At 52.1% G+C, this 17,863-nt stretch overlaps 1 protein-coding gene across 1 annotated transcript in view; it reads right to left on the bottom strand.

The window, feature by feature from the left end:
• Positions 1-6,934: 6,934 nt before the first annotated feature.
• The window catches only part of UBXN10 (UBX domain protein 10), a 54,309-nt gene continuing 43,380 nt past the window's right edge, over positions 6,935-17,863 (bottom strand). The window contains exon 2 of the mRNA XM_088466289.1: positions 6,935-8,506. Within this exon, the coding sequence (XP_088322415.1) occupies positions 7,745-8,491 (747 nt within the window). The 5' untranslated portion in view covers positions 8,492-8,506 and the 3' untranslated portion in view covers positions 6,935-7,744. The remainder of the gene's footprint in view (positions 8,507-17,863) is intronic.

Here is a 17,863-nt window from a genome sequence, read left to right as displayed (position 1 = left end):
CTCTAGCAGTAGTTCTATAACTGCTCCCAGGGGCAATGGACCCACAGTCAAAATTGTCTAACTGCACCTCTGTTTGCTGGAGGTTCTCTGGGGGAGGAAACGCTACACTGCATGATTGGGAAGAGCACTAGGTAAATACCATAATTTGCCGCAGGAGTTGGTCTTCCTCTCTCCAACACGTCAGAGAAACTCAGCTATCGGCCAGGGAAATGGCACTATCTCTCGTTTAGTTGCACCACATTTCTTTGCTTACGTCCGGCATAAATACGACAAGGCAGGGACTCTCAATGCCTTGTGGTGGTCTTAGTCCAGCCTCTGAGTAGCGGTGTTCCATAGTATTCAGCAACACTGATGCTCACCGCTCAAGCCTAAATGGTTCACAAGCAATGGCATGAAGGTGGAATTCCACGCTATACTCAGCCGTAACTTCCTCCTATTCCGGTGGGACAAGGGCACCAGCTTCAAGCTGCCCAGAGAAAGGGGGCTTCTAAACAGTCCTAGATCTGAGGCTGCTCAATCCGTTTACACAAGACCTCTGGAAAAGGAATTGTACAGATCATGTCCAATCAGGTTTGAGACTTCCTTCAATAGATCTACAGGATGCACATTTCATTTGTAGCGCAACATTATTCTTTACTTGGAGGCTGTTTCCAGTCCATGCATCTACCATTTGGACCTTTTATCAAAAGTGCCAACTATTCTAATGGCCACTTTTTCTGGAAACAAAGACTCCGTTATGGCAGGTGTTCCCAAACGCGGTTCTCGAGGCACTCCACCAGCTCAGGTTTTAGAGCTATTCAGGAATGAGCACCGGTGATTAAACCAAATTAACTGAGGTATGAATTAAGTCACCTGTGGTCAAGCATGGTAATCCTTTTAAAACCTGGGATTTTGGGGTGCCCTGAGGACCGAGTTCGGGAACCTCCTGTTAAGGCCTTTTTCTAGATGGAAATCGGAATCGCCAATCATAGGACATTAAAGCGATCTGGTGCCTTCTTGGCAATACAGATACCGCAAATCTGTGTCTGTCGGCATAAAGACTTGTCAGAATTCAGCATCTGGCTCATCCCCTTCAGCCTCAGCAAATGGTGCCAGTAATTAAAGGTCTTTTTGTACTCATCCTTGTCCGTATGTGAGATCGTCCACTGTGTTTACTCAGGTCTGGAAATGCAATTTCTCTGGATCAAGTCTTCAGATTTATAAATGTCACATGGAAATACCTTGAGTGCTTGCCGTATCCAAGACCTAAGATCATGGAGAATCCTTGGTAGAACCAGCATGGATTGTGCTCGCCAGACTCCTGCAGCAAAGCTTGGAGGTACAGAAGTGGTACAAAGAGAGGCTACAGTGACCAGTAAGAGTGTACACACAATTCTGGACAAGAGGGCAGGGAGGAAGGCACTTCAACCTCTCAAGTGATTTTCTGACATGCTGGCAGTAGTTACTTCCATAAGCTGCCAAGGTGGCACAGGAACCAGAATCCTGATGGCGGAAGCCTTATCAGTGTGTTCATAGGCTGAGAATTTGATAATGCCTCTTTGCATTGTATGTAGCTGGCAAAAAAAAATGGCAAGGGCTCAGCTGATGGTGATCAACCTATGAGAATGGGTCTTACATGAAGTGGTCTTTCCAACCCTTAGAGCAGTGTTTCCCAACCTTGGTCCTCAAGGCACACTAACAGTCTTGGTTTTAGAGATATCCATGCTTAATCACAGATGATTAAAGCAAATAACTGAGGTACTAATTAAGACACCTGTGCTCAACTATGGCTATCCTTACAACCTGGACTGTTAGTGTGCCTTGAGGCCCGTGGTTGGGAACCTCTGCCTTAGAGGGAATCCAAACTTCTGAACTAATTTCATGGTGAAGTCCTGAAACCTCTTCTCAGAATAAAGGGAGGCGTACTAGAGGTAAGAATGGTGCTTCCATTTTGGTCATAACACCCATGGTTCGCTTGGGGTATACTGGAACAGCCTTGGCCTCTGCATCCTCATCTAAATCTCCTGTGTTAGAGGGTGTGGATTGTAGTGGTCCTTGCTAACTGCAGTAGGATCCAATAAGAGACCCTCTAATATTAAGTATCCCGCAAATGTACCATGGATGGACTGCTGCAGATATCTCCATATTTGCTGCGATCCTTCCATTTCAGACGGCAGCTGCAATCCCGCTATGTTTCTATGGGAGCTGTACTTAGTGCATCTGGAAAGTATTCACAGCGCTTAACATTTCCACATTTTGTTATGTTACAGCCTTATTCCAAAATGGAATACAATTTTGTCCTCAAAATTCTACACACAATACCCCATAATGACAATGTGTCAAGTTTTTGGGGTTTTTTTAGATTTTTTTCAAATTTAATTAAAAAAAAAACAAAAAAAACACTAAGAAATCACATGTACATAAGTAGCTCAAAATTGAGCTCATGTGCATACTGATTCCACTGATCATCCTTGAGATGTTCCTACAGCTTAATTGGAGTCCACCTGTGGTAAATTCAGTTGATTGGACATGATTTTGAAAGGCATACACCTGTCTATATAAGGTCCCACACATGACAGTGCATGTCAGAGCACAAACCAAGCATGAAGTCCAAGGAATTGTCTGAAGACCTCCGAGACAGGATTGTCTCGAGGCACAAATCTGGGGAAGGGTACAGAAACATACCTGCTGCTTTGAAGGTCCCAATGAGCACAGTGGCCGCCATCATCCGTAAATGGAAGAAGTCCGGAACCACCAGGACTCTTCCTAGAGTTGGCCGGCCGTCTAAACTGAGCGATCGGGGGAGAAGGATCCTAGTCAGGGAGGTGACCAAGAACCCGATGGTCAGTCTGTCAGAGCTACAGCATACCTCTGTCGAGAGAGGAGAACCTTCCAGAAGGACAACCATCTCTGCAGCAATCCATCAAACAGGCCTGTATGGAAGAGTGACGAGACTGGAAGCCACTCCTCCTAAAAAGCACATGGCAGCCCACCTGGAGTTTGCCAAAATGCACCTGAAGGATTCGCTGGTCTGATGAGACAAAGATTGAACGCTTTGGTGTGAATGCCAGGCGTTATGTTTGGAGCAAACCAGGCACTGCTCATCACCAGGCCAATACCATCCCTACAGTGAAGCATGGTGGTGGCAGCATCATGTTGTGGGGATGTTTTTCAGCGGCAGGAACTGGGAGACTAGTCAGGATAGAGGGAAAGATGAATGCAGCAATGTACAGAGACATCCTGGATGAAAACCTGCTCCAGGGCGCTCTTGACCGTAGACTGGGGCAATGGTTCATCTTTCAGCAGGACAAAGACCCTAAGTACACAGCCATGATATCAAAGGAGTGGCTTCAGGACAACTCTGTGAATGTCCTTGAGTGGCCCAGCCAGAGCCCAGACTTGAATCCGATTGAACATCTCTGGAGAGATCTGAAAATGGCTGTGCACCAACGCTTCCCATCCAACCTGATGGAGCTTGAGAGGTGCTGCAAAGAGGAATGGGCGACACTACCCAAAGATAGGTGTGCCAAGCTTGTGGCATCATATTCAAAAAGACTTGAGGCTGTAATTACTGCCAAAGGTGCATCAAAAAAGTATTGAGCAAAGGTTGTGAATACTTGTGTACATGTGCTTTATTTATTTTTTTTCATTTTAGAAATTTGCAAAAATCTCCAAAAAACAACTTTTTACATGTTGTCATTATGGGGTATTGTGAGTAGAATTTTGAGGACAAAAATTAATTTATTCCATTTTGGAATTAGTCTGTAACATAACAAAATGTGGAAAAAGTGAAGCGCCGTGAATACTTTCCGGATGCACTGTACATTTACCAAGCTCTGAAGATGGCGGTAGTCTGTTTGTAGTCTATGGGCTACATTTTGTAAAACTTGCCGGCAATGGCCACCGAATGCGCAGGAGTCCTAATAGGAGTGAAAAGGCCACTGATGGTTTATGTACATCTCTGATGTTTAACGGCACAGGGTGGAGATTGGGTCCTGCATCAGTGGATGCAGAACGGCTACAGGTAAGTGACAGTCTGCAGCAGTTTGGGGGAGGGGGCGTTAATGGGTAACGTTCTACAAATGGGTGTGTTATCCGATGCAGCGTCACTGGCCCTGGGCACGTGACAAGAGGTCATCCTGAGGGTCACTCAGATGCCCGATGCTGTCTTGGGGGTGAATCGGTGGATCACAAAAGCCTTATTGTGTTTTTTTTTAATACAGCCGCCTCCTGCTGCTGTTTTTGCTTTAGCACATCCATTGCGTGCTGTAGCTATAGCCTCCATTGCTGAATCAGGTACTTAATCCCCTCCCCCCCCCCCCAGCATTCTCCATCCAAACGTTCTCTTCCAAGATGGATCAAGGTTGTCATTGTACACTATAGAAAGGTGATGGAGACTGCGTGGCCTGTGCTTAGGTCCCAGCAGATGATACATGGACGGCAGTGGTGTGATCACCATCTCATACCGTTACCAGGCTTTATCTTCTGCAGATGTTTACTTTTATTTGCACTTTTACTGTTGATTTATAATGAACCCACCCTCTGCATTTATATATTGCTGGGCTAGTCAAATGCTGTGGAGTCGTAAAGTAAATGGATCAATTTAGTATTTGTCTACATTTCTAGAAACCCTCCATGGTAGCTGCATCCCATTGTTTAGGATTTTAGAACAGTTTGGAACAACTGGGGAAGACACCTGGGACCTTTTGGGGGAGTGGGTGTGGATCATTAGGTCTACATTGTCTAGACGGACAATGGAAGATAGACAGGCAATAGATAGACAGGAACTGAAGGTCGACAGGGTCTGAAAATCGACACACTAAAGGTAGACTAGTAACAAGGTCGACAGGCGGTAGGTCGACTGGGACTGAAGGTTGGCAGGCAATATGTCGACGGACTGAATGTCGACACTAAAGGTCAACTAGTAACAATGTCGAAATGTACTGAAGGCCGACAGGGTCATTAGGTCGACATGCAATTGATTGACACTTTTTTTTTTTTTTTTTTTTTTTAGGGTTAGGTACTTACCCCGACCGTTAGGGTAGAGATTAGAAAGTAAAAACATGTCGACCATATGACCTTGCCGCCCTTCAGTACATGTCGACCTTGTTACTAGTCGACCTTCAGAACCTGTCCATCTTCCATTGTCTATCTAGACAATATAGACCTAATGACCGGATACCTTGGGGAGTGTTCTCCTCCTTTACACGTCAGAATGAGGAGTTGGCTCACATGTTACGGCTGCCATGTAGTAGCTCAAGAACAGTAAAGTAAGTAAATCTGACCATTTATGATCCCAAAAGTATATACGATAATGATTCTATCCTTTTAGCAAGCACACCGGCCAGGAAGCCAATGGCTGCTGACCATAGCATGGACGGTGCTGTCTAGTAAGTAACGGTTTACAGGAACGTGGACAGACGTCCTGGAACAAACAAGACTCGGGTCTATTTACTAAGCCTTGGCTGGAGACAGAAAGTACCAGCCAATCAGCTCCTAACTGCCATGTCACAAGCTGTGTTTGGAAAAAAGTCTGGAGCTGGTTGGCAGGTACTTTATCGCCATCCAAGGCTTAGTAAATGGACCCCTGTTGCAGAGTACAAAGTGAGTGGCAGCCTCCATGACGCAGTAGACTGTCAGCCAGCATCTATGAAACTCTAGGTTGTGGTTTGATACTTTGCCCTGAGCTGTGAATAAAGCATAAAACACTAGTGATAATTTCTAGGCAACATATCCTATAATACATTCTTTTTATTTGGTTTTTTTTATAACATTTCTTTAAGTTGATGTCAATCTTGACTTTTTATTTTAGCATAGTTAAGTTTATACATAGAGAGATTAAGGAGTATATCTTGCACAGGCTCAGTAGAGAGCTGCAGGAAAGCCTTGCCCCCTCCCATCACAGCTCTCACTGCCTGCCTGCTAGACACCGCTTCACTTCTCCTCCAATCAGTGCCTGGAATCAGCCCCTCCGCTAACCCAATGGTGAGATGAAAGGGAGAGAGCGTGGGGAGGAGAGGGGGCAGGGATGACACAGAGAGTAGAGGGTGACAGAAGAAATAGATGGGAAGAGGGAGTGGGACACCTGCTAGTGCTTGCATAACCTCTGCAATTCCAAATTCCAATTAACACCCCACAACCCCCCCACCCAAATGGGGAAGGGGGCAGAAACCAGAGAGAGAGGGGATGACAGGGTCAGATGAGATGGAGGAGGGACCGGAATGAAAGAGGGGGATTGGGGTTCTCCAGGACATTGAATGTGGCAGCCACAAAAGCTAGTGATCATGTGAGTGACTCAGGGCTGGCTCCAGGGGTCGGAGCACCCTGTGCCGGCTCTCTCTAGTGGGCCCATACATCGCGTACGACCGAAAGTGGTGGTGTGGCCTAATTACCATAGGCCATGCCTCCTACGCGAAGTTATTTGTGGGCGTGGCTGCGGCAGTGGGGGGTCCCCAACCTCCCGATTTGACCACCCACGGACCACTTTGGCCCACGGGTGGAACAGCAGGACAATACTGTCCCACTGAAATCAGGATGTTGGGGAGGGTTGCGCCCTCTATGGGTGGCTCCCCTGTTCGACTGTCCAGTGTCCAGCGTCATTCCCTACCATCCAAGTGGGCATAGAGGGGGATATAACCTTGTGGCAAGTGGACAACTTTCTTCTTTAGGTGGGGACAACTTTCAGTACTTGTGTACGTAAAGTACACAAGTACCATTTAAAACATTCATTGGGTTCTCTCTGCAATGAGTCCATAAAAGTACACAAGTACCAAAAATATTAATATATGAATAAAGGCTGAGCACTCACACTTCTGCTCCAGAACCACAGAGGCCCGGGATAAGGCTCTCATGAAGCAGGTACAATGGGCTTGTAGAAGAAATAAGTTTCCCTGCCCTGAGAGACACAACGTATAATTACAATATGCACTCTATGACCAGAACAATGATGGACGGAACTCACAAGTAGGCCACTCAATATTACAGGCATTCTTTATTAGTTAAGTGCAATTTGTGTGAATATATAGGTTACATAAATGATCTCACAGCACACCGATTCCAAGAGCAGAATATGAAGACAGTGAACATCCCATCCCTGGGGTGGGTGGTATGTGACAGTGGTCTCCTACATAGATGTCGCTGGTTAGTAGGGCACTCTAGCAATACTGCACCTACCCCAGTTACACCATGCACACCCACCGGCATATGACTGGCCCTCAGGCGCACACCACACCTTGGGGCATGGGGCGTCTCCTGCCGGACGCCCGGCTAAATACTGAGTTGGAAGTGCCTGAGACATTTATATGTATTTATACATTAGGCACTTACATCAACTGACAATTATAGGGTAAATTATAATGAAACGTGTGCGATTTAATCGGCTTTTTTTATACATATTATATATATATATATATATATATATATATATATTTTAGACCCAGGACTCAGGCGGGGTCCAAAAACATAACTAGATGGGGAAGAACCGTACAGGCGCTAAATGCAGGCGATTATGAGGAAAATAGAATTTAGATATTTTAATTCTCATTTTCGTAACTGAATTAATAATTTGCCGGGACTAGAACCTACTGATTTATGGTCACATCAATATGGTTAATTATGATACGGGGAATTATTTTGCACTGGCATATAGTGAGCGGGTGTAATAGATCCGGTTACATTGTAATGTACACTCCTCGGTGAGCATCGCCTCCCCAGGCGGCATCTGCATAGACACAGGCGTTACCTACTACATCACCGCATTGCCGGATCAGTCTCTCTCGTCCTGACGGATACACAGCACTGACTTGTTGGGGATACCGCACTGCTGTAGGGTCTGGCCGAGGTTGAGGAACCTCCTTGTAGGCACTTCCATTGTCTCCACAGTGCAGTCTTTACACGTTACCCCCGTCTTCTCTTCAGCGGCAGCCAGGACAGTGTGCAGAGTGTCCGATGGGTGGAAGTATTGTTCAAACCTCTGACCACAGTGGCATCTGATAGCCAGAAGAAGCCTGGGCTCTTCATCAAACCGCTCTTGTTTTGCAGTGTCGACAGTATTGACTTGCTTTTGCCCAGTGCCCGTCTCCCACCCACTAGAAGCAGTCTGGCTCTGCTCTCGGTATAGAGATTTGGTTTGCCGCTCGTGTTTATCGGGGGACAGCTTCATGGAACTGGTTTTGGTAACCAGATCTACCTCCGTGCAGTTCCCAGCCCCAGATGCACCGATGGACGGAAGCACTCTGTAACGGTTCAAGCTAGAAGAAGGAGGTCTGCATGGAAGTTGGTTCATAAGCTCTGGTATCTCATCCTGTCCTAACCTAGGAGAGGGCGAGGACCGCACTGATGATACTCTAGGAGGGGGAGAAGTGCAGCAAGGAAAAGCCGCCTCCACGTTGTGAGAGAAGCTCTGCGGAACGGTCCTGGTACGGCCTTTGGCAGATTTAGGTCTTGTTACATGCATCCTCCGGAGGGGGTCTCCTGCACCAGATGTATTTAGGCCAGTTGGAACAGAGGCCATGTTTATTCACTGCACCTGGATCAGAGGGAACACGAAAATCAGTCTCCGGTATCATAATCCTTCCAACCCAATACCCCACACCTATATAGGCAGACCCCCACGCATACACTACCCTCCACCCTGATGCCCCCATTCTTATATAGCCAGAACCCCAGGACTATCCCTCCACCCCAGCACCACCATCGTTATACAGCCAGTATCCCCTCACTATCCCTCCACCCCAGCACCTCCATCCTTATACAGCCAGTATCCCCGTATCCCCTCACTATCCCTCCACCCCAACTCCCCCATCCTTATACAGCCAGTATCCCCTCACTATCCCTCCACCTCAGCACCCCCCATCCTTATACAGCCAGTATCCCCGCACTATCCCTCCACCCCAGCACCCCCATCCTTATACAGCCAGTATCCCCTCACTATCCCTCCACCCCAGCACCTCCCATCCTTATACAGCCAGCATCCCCTCACTATCCCTCCACCCCAGCACCTCCATCATACAGCCAGTATCCCCTCACTATCCCTCCACCCCAGCACCTCCATCCTTATACAGCCAGTATCCCCTCACTATCCCTCCCCCCAGCACCCCCATCCTTATACAGCCAGTATCCCCTCACTATCCCTCCACCTCAGCACCCCCCATCCTTATACAGCCAGTATCCCCGCACTATCCCTCCACCCCAGCACCCCCATCCTTATACAGCCAGTATCCCCTCACTATCCCTCCACCCCAGCACCTCCCATCCTTATACAGCCAGCATCCCCTCACTATCCCTCCACCCCAGCACCTCCATCATACAGCCAGTATCCCCTCACTATCCCTCCACCCCAGCACCTCCATCCTTATACAGCCAGTATCCCCGCACTATCCCTCCACCCCAGCACCCCCATCCTTATACAGCCAGTATCCCCTCACTATCCCTCCACCCCAGCACCTCCATCCTTATACAGCCAGTATCCCCTCACTATCCCTCCACCCCAGCACCCCATCCTTATACAGCCAGTATCCCCTCACTATCCCTCCCCCCCAGCACCTCCATCCTTATACAGCCAGTATCCCCTCACTATCCCTCCCCCCAGCACCCCCATCCTTATACAGCCAGTATCCCCTCACTATCCCTCCCCCCCAGCGCCTCCATCCTTATGCAGCCAGTATCCCCTCACTATCCCTCCACCCCAGCACCCCCATCCTTATACAGCCAGTATCACCTCACTATCCCTCCACCCCAGCACCCCCATCCTTATACAGCCAGTATCCCCTCACTATACCTCCACCCCAGCACCCCCATCCATATACAGCCAGTATCCCCGCACTATCACTCCACCCCAGCACCCCCATCCTTATACAGCCAGTATCCCTTCACTATCCCTCCCCCCCAGCACCTCCATCCTTATACAGCCAGTATCCCCTCACTATCCCTCCCCCCCAGCACCCCCATCCTTATACAGCCAGTATCCCCTCACTATCCCTCCCCCCCAGCGCCTCCATCCTTATGCAGCCAGTATCCCCACACTATCCCTCCACCCCAGCACCCCCATCCTTATACAGCCAGTATCACCTCACTATCCCTCCACCCCAGCACCCCCATCCTTATACAGCCAGTATCCCCTCACTATTCCTCCACCCCAGCACCCCCATCCTTATACAGCCAGTATCCTCGCACTATCACTCCACCCCAGCACCCCCATCCTTATACAGCCAGTATCCCCTCACTATCCCTCCCCCCCAGCACCTCCATCCTTATACAGCCAGTATCCCCGCACTATCCCTCCACCCCCATCCTTATACAGCCAGTATCCCCGCACAATCCCTCCACCCCAGCACCCCCATCCTTATACAGCCAGTATCCCCTCACCATCCCTCCACCCCCATCCTTATATAGCCAGTATCCCCTCACTAACCCTCCACCCCAGCACCCCCATCCTTATACAGCCAGTATCCCCTCACTATCCCTCCACCCCAGCACCTCCATCCTTATACAGCCAGTATCCCCGCACTATCCCTCCACCCCAGCACCTCCATCCTTATACAGCCAGTATCCCCTCACAATCCCTCCACCCCAGCACCCCCATCCTTTTACAGCCAGTATCCCCTCACTATCCCTCCACCCCAGCACCTCCATCCTTATACAGCCAGTATCCCCTCACTATCCCTCCACCCCAGCACCCCCATCCTTATACAGCCAGTATCCCCTCACTATCCCTCCACCCCAGCACCTCCATCCTTATACAGCCAGTATCCCCGCACTATCCCTCCACCCCAGCACCTCCATCCTTATACAGCCAGTATCCCCACACTATCCCTCCCCCCCAGCACCCCCATCCTTATACAGCCAGTATCCCCTCACTATCCCTCCACCCCAGCACCCCCATCCTTATACAGCCAGTATCCCCTCACTATCCCAGCACCCCAGCACCCCCATCCTTATACAGCCAGTATCCCCGCACTATCCCTCCACCCCAGCACCCCATCCTTATACAGCCAGTATCCCCGCACTATCCCTCCACCCCATCACCTCCATCATTATACAGCCAGTTTCCCCTCACTATCCCTCCACCCCAGCACCCCCATCCTTATACAGCCAGTATCCCCTCACTATCCCTCCACCTCCATCCTTATACAGCCAGTATCCCCTCACTATCCCTCCACCCCAGCACCCCCATCCTTATACAGCCAGTATCCCCGCACTATCCCTCCCCCCCAGCACCTCCATCCTTATACAGCCAGTATCCCCTCACTATCCCTCCACCCCAGCACCTCCATCCTTATACAGCCAGTATCCCCTCACTATCCCTCCACCCCAGCACCCCCATCCTTATACAGCCAGCATCACCTCACTATCCCTCTCCCCCAGCACCTCCATCCTTATACAGCCAGTATCCCCTCATTATCCCTCCACCTCAGCACCCCCATCCTTATACAGCCAGTATCCCCTCACTATCCCTCCCCCCCAGCGCCTCCATCCTTATGCAGCCAGTATCCCCTCACTATCCCTCCACCCCAGCACCCCCATCCTTATACAGCCAGTATCACCTCACTATCCCTCCACCCCAGCACCCCCATCCATATACAGCCAGTATCCCCTCACTATTCCTCCACCCCAGCACCCCCATCCTTATACAGCCATTATCCCCGCACTATCACTCCACCCCAGCACCCCCATCCTTATACAGCCAGTATCCCCTCACTATCCCTCCCCCCCAGCACCTCCATCCTTAAACAGCCAGTATCCCCTCACTATCCCTCCACCCCAGCACCCCCATCCTTATACAGCCAGTATCCCCTCACTATCCCTCCACCCCAGCACCCCCATCCTTATACAGCCAGTATCCCCGCACTATCACTCCACCCCAGCACCCCCATCCTTATACAGCCAGTATCCCCTCACTATCCCTCCCTCCCAGCACCTCCATCCTTATACAGCCAGTATCCCCGCACTATCCCTCCACCCCCATCCTTATACAGCCAGTATCCCCGCACTATCCCTCCACCCCAGCACCCCCATCCTTATACAGCCAGTATCCCCTCACCATCCCTCCACCCCCATCCTTATATAGCCAGTATCCCCTCACTAACCCTCCACCCCAGCACCCCCATCCTTATACAGCCAGTATCCCCTCACTATCCCTCCACCCCAGCACCTCCATCCTTATACAGCCAGTATCCCCGCACTATCCCTCCACCCCAGCACCTCCATCCTTATACAGCCAGTATCCCCTCACAATCCCTCCACCCCAGCACCCCCATCCTTTTACAGCCAGTATCCCCTCACTATCCCTCCACCCCAGCACCTCCATCCTTATACAGCCAGTATCCCCTCACTATCCCTCCACCCCAGCACCCCCATCCTTATACAGCCAGTATCCCCTCACTATCCCTCCACCCCAGCACCTCCATCCTTATACAGCCAGTATCCCCGCACTATCCCTCCACCTCCATCCTTATACAGCCAGTATCCCCACACTATCCCTCCCCCCCAGCACCCCCATCCTTATACAGCCAGTATCCCCTCACTATCCCTCCACCCCAGCACCCCCATCCTTATACAGCCAGTATCCTCACTATCCCTCCACCCCAGCACCCCCATCCTTATACAGCCAGTATCCCCGCACTATCCCTCCACCCCAGCACCCCATCCTTATACAGCCAGTATCCCCGCACTATCCCTCCACCCCATCACCTCCATCATTATACAGCCAGTTTCCCCTCACTATCCCTCCACCCCAGCACCCCCATCCTTATACAGCAGGTATCCCCCCTCACTATCCCTCCACCTCCATCCTTATACAGCCAGAATCCCCTCACTATCCCTCCACCCCAGCACCCCCATCCTTATACAGCCAGTATCCCCGCACTATCCCTCCCCCCCAGCACCTCCATCCTTATACAGCCAGTATCCCCTCACTATCCCTCCACCCCAGCACCTCCATCCTTATACAGCCAGTATCCCCTCACTATCCCTCCACCCCAGCACCCCCATCCTTATACAGCCAGTATCACCTCACTATCCCTCTCCCCCAGCACCTCCATCCTTATACAGCCAGTATCCCCTCATTATCCCTCCACCTCAGCACCCCCATCCTTATACAGCCAGTATCCCCTCACTATCCCTCCACCCCAGCACCCCCATCCTTATACAGCCAGTATCACCTCACTATCCCTCCACCCCAGCACCCCCATCCATATACAGCCAGTATCCCCTCACTATTCCTCCACCCCAGCACCCCCATCCTTATACAGCCAGTATCCCCGCACTATCACTCCACCCCAGCACCCCCATCCTTATACAGCCAGTATCCCCTCACTATCCCTCCCCCCCAGCACCTCCATCCTTATACAGCCAGTATCCCCTCACTATCCCTCCACCCCAGCACCCCCATCCTTATACAGCCAGTATCCCCTCACTATCCCTCCACCCCAGCACCCCCATCCTTATACAGCCAGTATCCCCGCACTATCACTCCACCCCAGCACCCCCATCCTTATACAGCCAGTATCCCCTCACTATCCCTCCCCCCCAGCACCTCCATCCTTATACAGCCAGTATCCCTGCACTATCCCTCCACCCCCATCCTTATACAGCCAGTATCCCCGCACTATCCCTCCACCCCAGCACCCCCATCCTTATACAGCCAGTATCCCCTCACCATCCCAGCACCCCCATCCTTATATAGCCAGTATCCCCTCACTAACCCTCCACCCCAGCACCCCCATCCTTATACAGCCAGTATCCCCTCACTATCCCTCCACCCCAGCACCTCCATCCTTATACAGCCAGTATCCCCGCACTATCCCTCCACCCCAGCACCTCCATCCTTATACAGCCAGTATCCCCTCACTATCCCTCCACCCCAGCACCCCCATCCTTATACAGCTAGTATCCCCTCACTATCCCTCCACCCCAGCACCTCCATCCTTATACAGCCAGTATCCCCTCACTATCCCTCCACCCCAGCACCTCCATCCTTATACAGCCAGTATCCCCTCACTATCCCTCCACCCCAGCACCCCCATCCTTATACAGCTAGTATCCCCTCACTATCCCTCCACCCCAGCACCTCCATCCTTATACAGCCAGTATCCCCTCACTATCCCTCCACCCCAGCACCCCCATCCTTATACAGCCAGTATCCCCTCACTATCCCTCCACCCCAGCACCTCCATCCTTATACAGCCAGTATCCCCGCACTATCCCTCCACCCCAGCACCTCCATCCTTATACAGCCAGTATCCCCACACTATCCCCCCCCCCAGCACCCCCATCCCTATACAGCCAGTATCCCCTCACTATCCCTCCACCCCAGCACCCCCATCCTTATACAGCCAGTATCCCCTCACTATCCCTCCACCCCAGCACCCCCATCCTTATACAGCCAGTATCCCCGCACTATCCCTCCACCCCAGCACCCCATCCTTATACAGCCAGTATCCCGCACTATCCCTCCACCCCATCACCTCCATCCTTATACAGCCAGTATCCCCTCACTGTCCCTCCAACCCAGCACCCCCATCCTTATACAGCCAGTATCCCCTCACTATCCCTCCACCTCCATCCTTATACAGCCAGTATCCCCTCACTATCCCTCCACCCCAGCACCCCCATCCTTATACAGCCAGTATCCCCGCACTATCCCTCCCCCCCAGCACCTCCATCCTTATACAGCCAGTATCCCCTCACTATCACTCACTATCCCTCCACCCCAGCACCTCCATCCTTATACAGCCAGTATCCCCTCACTATCCCTCCACCCCAGCACCTCCATCCTTATACAGCCAGTATCCCCTCATTATCCCTCCACCTCAGCACCCCCATCCTTATACAGCCAGTATCCCCTCACTATCCCTCCCCCCAGCAGCTCCATCCTTATACAGACAGTATCCCCTCACAATCCCTCCCCCCCAGCACCCCCCATCCTTATACAGCCAGTATCCCCACTATCCCTCCACCCCAGCACCTCCATCCTTATACAGCCAGTATCCCCTCACTATCCCTCCACCACAGCACACCCATCCTTATACAGCCAGTATCCCCTCACTATCCCTCCACCCCAGCGCCTCCATCCTTATACAGCCAGTATCCCCTCACTATCCCTCCACCCCAGCACCCCCATCCTTATACAGCCAGTATCCCCTCACTATCCCTCCACCCCAGCACCCCATCCTTATACAGCCAGTATCCCCTCACTATCCCTCCACCCCAGCACCCCCATCCTTATACAGCCAGTATCCCCGCACTATCCCTCCACCCCAGCACCCCCATCCTTATACAGCCAGTATCCCCACACTATCCCTCCCCCCAGCAGCTCCATCCTTATACAGCCAGTATCCCCTCACTATCCCTCCCCCCCAGCATCCCCATCCTTATACAGCCAGTATCCCCTCACTATCCATCCACCCCAGCACCCCCATCCTTATACAGCCAGTATCACCTCACTATCCCTCCACCCCAGCACCCCCATCCTTATACAGCCAGTATCCCCTCACTATACCTCCACCCCAGCACCCCCATCCATATACAGCCAGCACCCCCATCCTTATACAGCCAGTATCCCCTCACTATCCCTCCCCCCCAGCACCTCCATCCTTATACAGCCAGTATCCCCTCATTATCCCTCCCCCCCAGCACCCCCATCCTTATACAGCCAGTATCCCCTCACTATCCCTCCCCCCCAGCGCCTCCATCCTTATGCAGCCAGTATCCCCACACTATCCCTCCACCCCAGCACCCCCATCCTTATACAGCCAGTATCACCTCACTATCCCTCCACCCCAGCACCCCCATCCTTATACAGCCAGTATCCCCTCACTATTCCTCCACCCCAGCACCCCCATCCTTATACAGCCAGTATCCCCGCACTATCACTCCACCCCAGCACCCCCATCCTTATACAGCCAGTATCCCCGCACTATCCCTCCCCCCCAGCACCTCCATCCTTATACAGCCAGTATCCCCTCACTATCCCTCCACCACAGCACACCCATCCTTATACAGCCAGTATCCCCTCACTATCCCTCCACCCCAGCGCCTCCATCCTTATGCAGCCAGTATCCCCACACTATCCCTCCACCCCAGCACCCCCATCCTTATACAGCCAGTATCACCTCACTATCCCTCCACCCCAGCACCCCCATCCTTATACAGCCAGTATCCCCTCACTATTCCTCCACCCCAGCACCCCCATCCTTATACAGCCAGTATCCCCGCACTATCACTCCACCCCAGCACCCCCATCCTTATACAGCCAGTATCCCCACTATCCCTCCCCCCCAGCACCCCCATCCTTATACAGCCAGTATCCCCTCACTATACCTCCACCCCAGCACCCCCATCCATATACAGCCAGCACCCCCATCCTTATACAGCCAGTATCCCCTCACTATCCCTCCCCCCCAGCACCTCCATCCTTATACAGCCAGTATCCCCACACTATCCCTCCACCCCAGCACCCCATCCTTATACAGCCAGTATCCCCGCACTATCCCTCCACCCCATCACCTCCATCATTATACAGCCAGTATCCCCTCACTATCCCTCCACCCCAGCACCCCCATCCTTATACAGCCAGTATCCCCTCACTATCCCTCCACCTCCATCCTTATACAGCCAGTATCCCCTCACTATCCCTCCACCCCAGCACCCCCATCCTTATACAGCCAGTATCCCCGCACTATCCCTCCCCCCCAGCACCTCCATCCTTATACAGCCAGTATCCCCTCACTATCCCTCCCCCCCAGCACCCCCATCCTTATACAGCCAGTATCCCCTCACTATCCCTCCACCCCAGCACCTCCATCCTTATACAGCCAGTATCCCCTCACTATCCCTCCACCCCAGCACCCCCATCCTTATACAGCCAGTATCACCTCACTATCCCTCTCCCCCAGCACCTCCATCCTTATACAGCCAGTATCCCCTCATTATCCCTCCACCTCAGCACCCCCATCCTTATACAGCCAGTATCCCCTCACTATCCCTCCCCCCCAGCGCCTCCATCCTTATGCAGCCAGTATCCCCTCACTATCCCTCCACCCCCATCCATATACAGCCAGTATCCCCTCACTATTCCTCCACCCCAGCACCCCCATCCTTATACAGCCAGTATCCCCGCACTATCACTCTACCCCAGCACCCCCATCCTTATACAGCCAGTATCCCCTCACTATCCCTCCCCCCCAGCACCTCCATCCTTAAACAGCCAGTATCGCCTCACTATCCCTCCCCCCCAGCACCCCCATCCTTATACAGCCAGTATCCCCTCACTATCCCTCCACCCCAGCGCCTCCATCCTTATGCAGCCAGTATCCCCACACTATCCCTCCACCCCAGCACCCCCATCCTTATACACCCAGTATCACCTCACTATCCCTCCACCCCAGCACCCCCATCCTTATACAGCCAGTATCCCCTCACTATCCCTCCACCCCAGCACCCCCATCCTTATACAGCCAGTATCCCCTCACTATCCCTCCCCCCCAGCACCTCCATCCTTATAAAGCCAGTATCCCCGCACTATCCCTCCACCCCCATCCTTATACAGCCAGTATCCCCGCACTATCCCTCCACCCCAGCACCCCCATCCTTATACAGCCAGTATCCCCTCACCATCCCTCCACCCCCATCCTTATATAGCCAGTATCCCCTCACTATCCCTCCCCCCCAGCACCCCCATCCTTATACAGCCAGTATCCCCTCACTATCCCTCCACCCCAGCACCTCCATCCTTATACAGCCAGTATCCCCGCACTATCCCTCCACCCCAGCACCTCCATCCTTATACAGCCAGTATCCCCTCACTATCCCTCCACCCCAGCACCCCCATCCTTATACAGCTAGTATCCCCTCACTATCCCTCCACCCCAGCACCTCCATCCTT

Source organism: Taudactylus pleione, unplaced genomic scaffold, assembly GCF_031769625.1.
Source record: "Taudactylus pleione unplaced genomic scaffold, aTauple2 ptg002751l, whole genome shotgun sequence".
Classification (NCBI taxonomy): domain Eukaryota; kingdom Metazoa; phylum Chordata; class Amphibia; order Anura; family Myobatrachidae; genus Taudactylus; species Taudactylus pleione.
The sequence above is the reverse complement of the archived record's forward strand: the minus strand, read 5'-3'. Positions and strand labels throughout refer to the sequence as shown.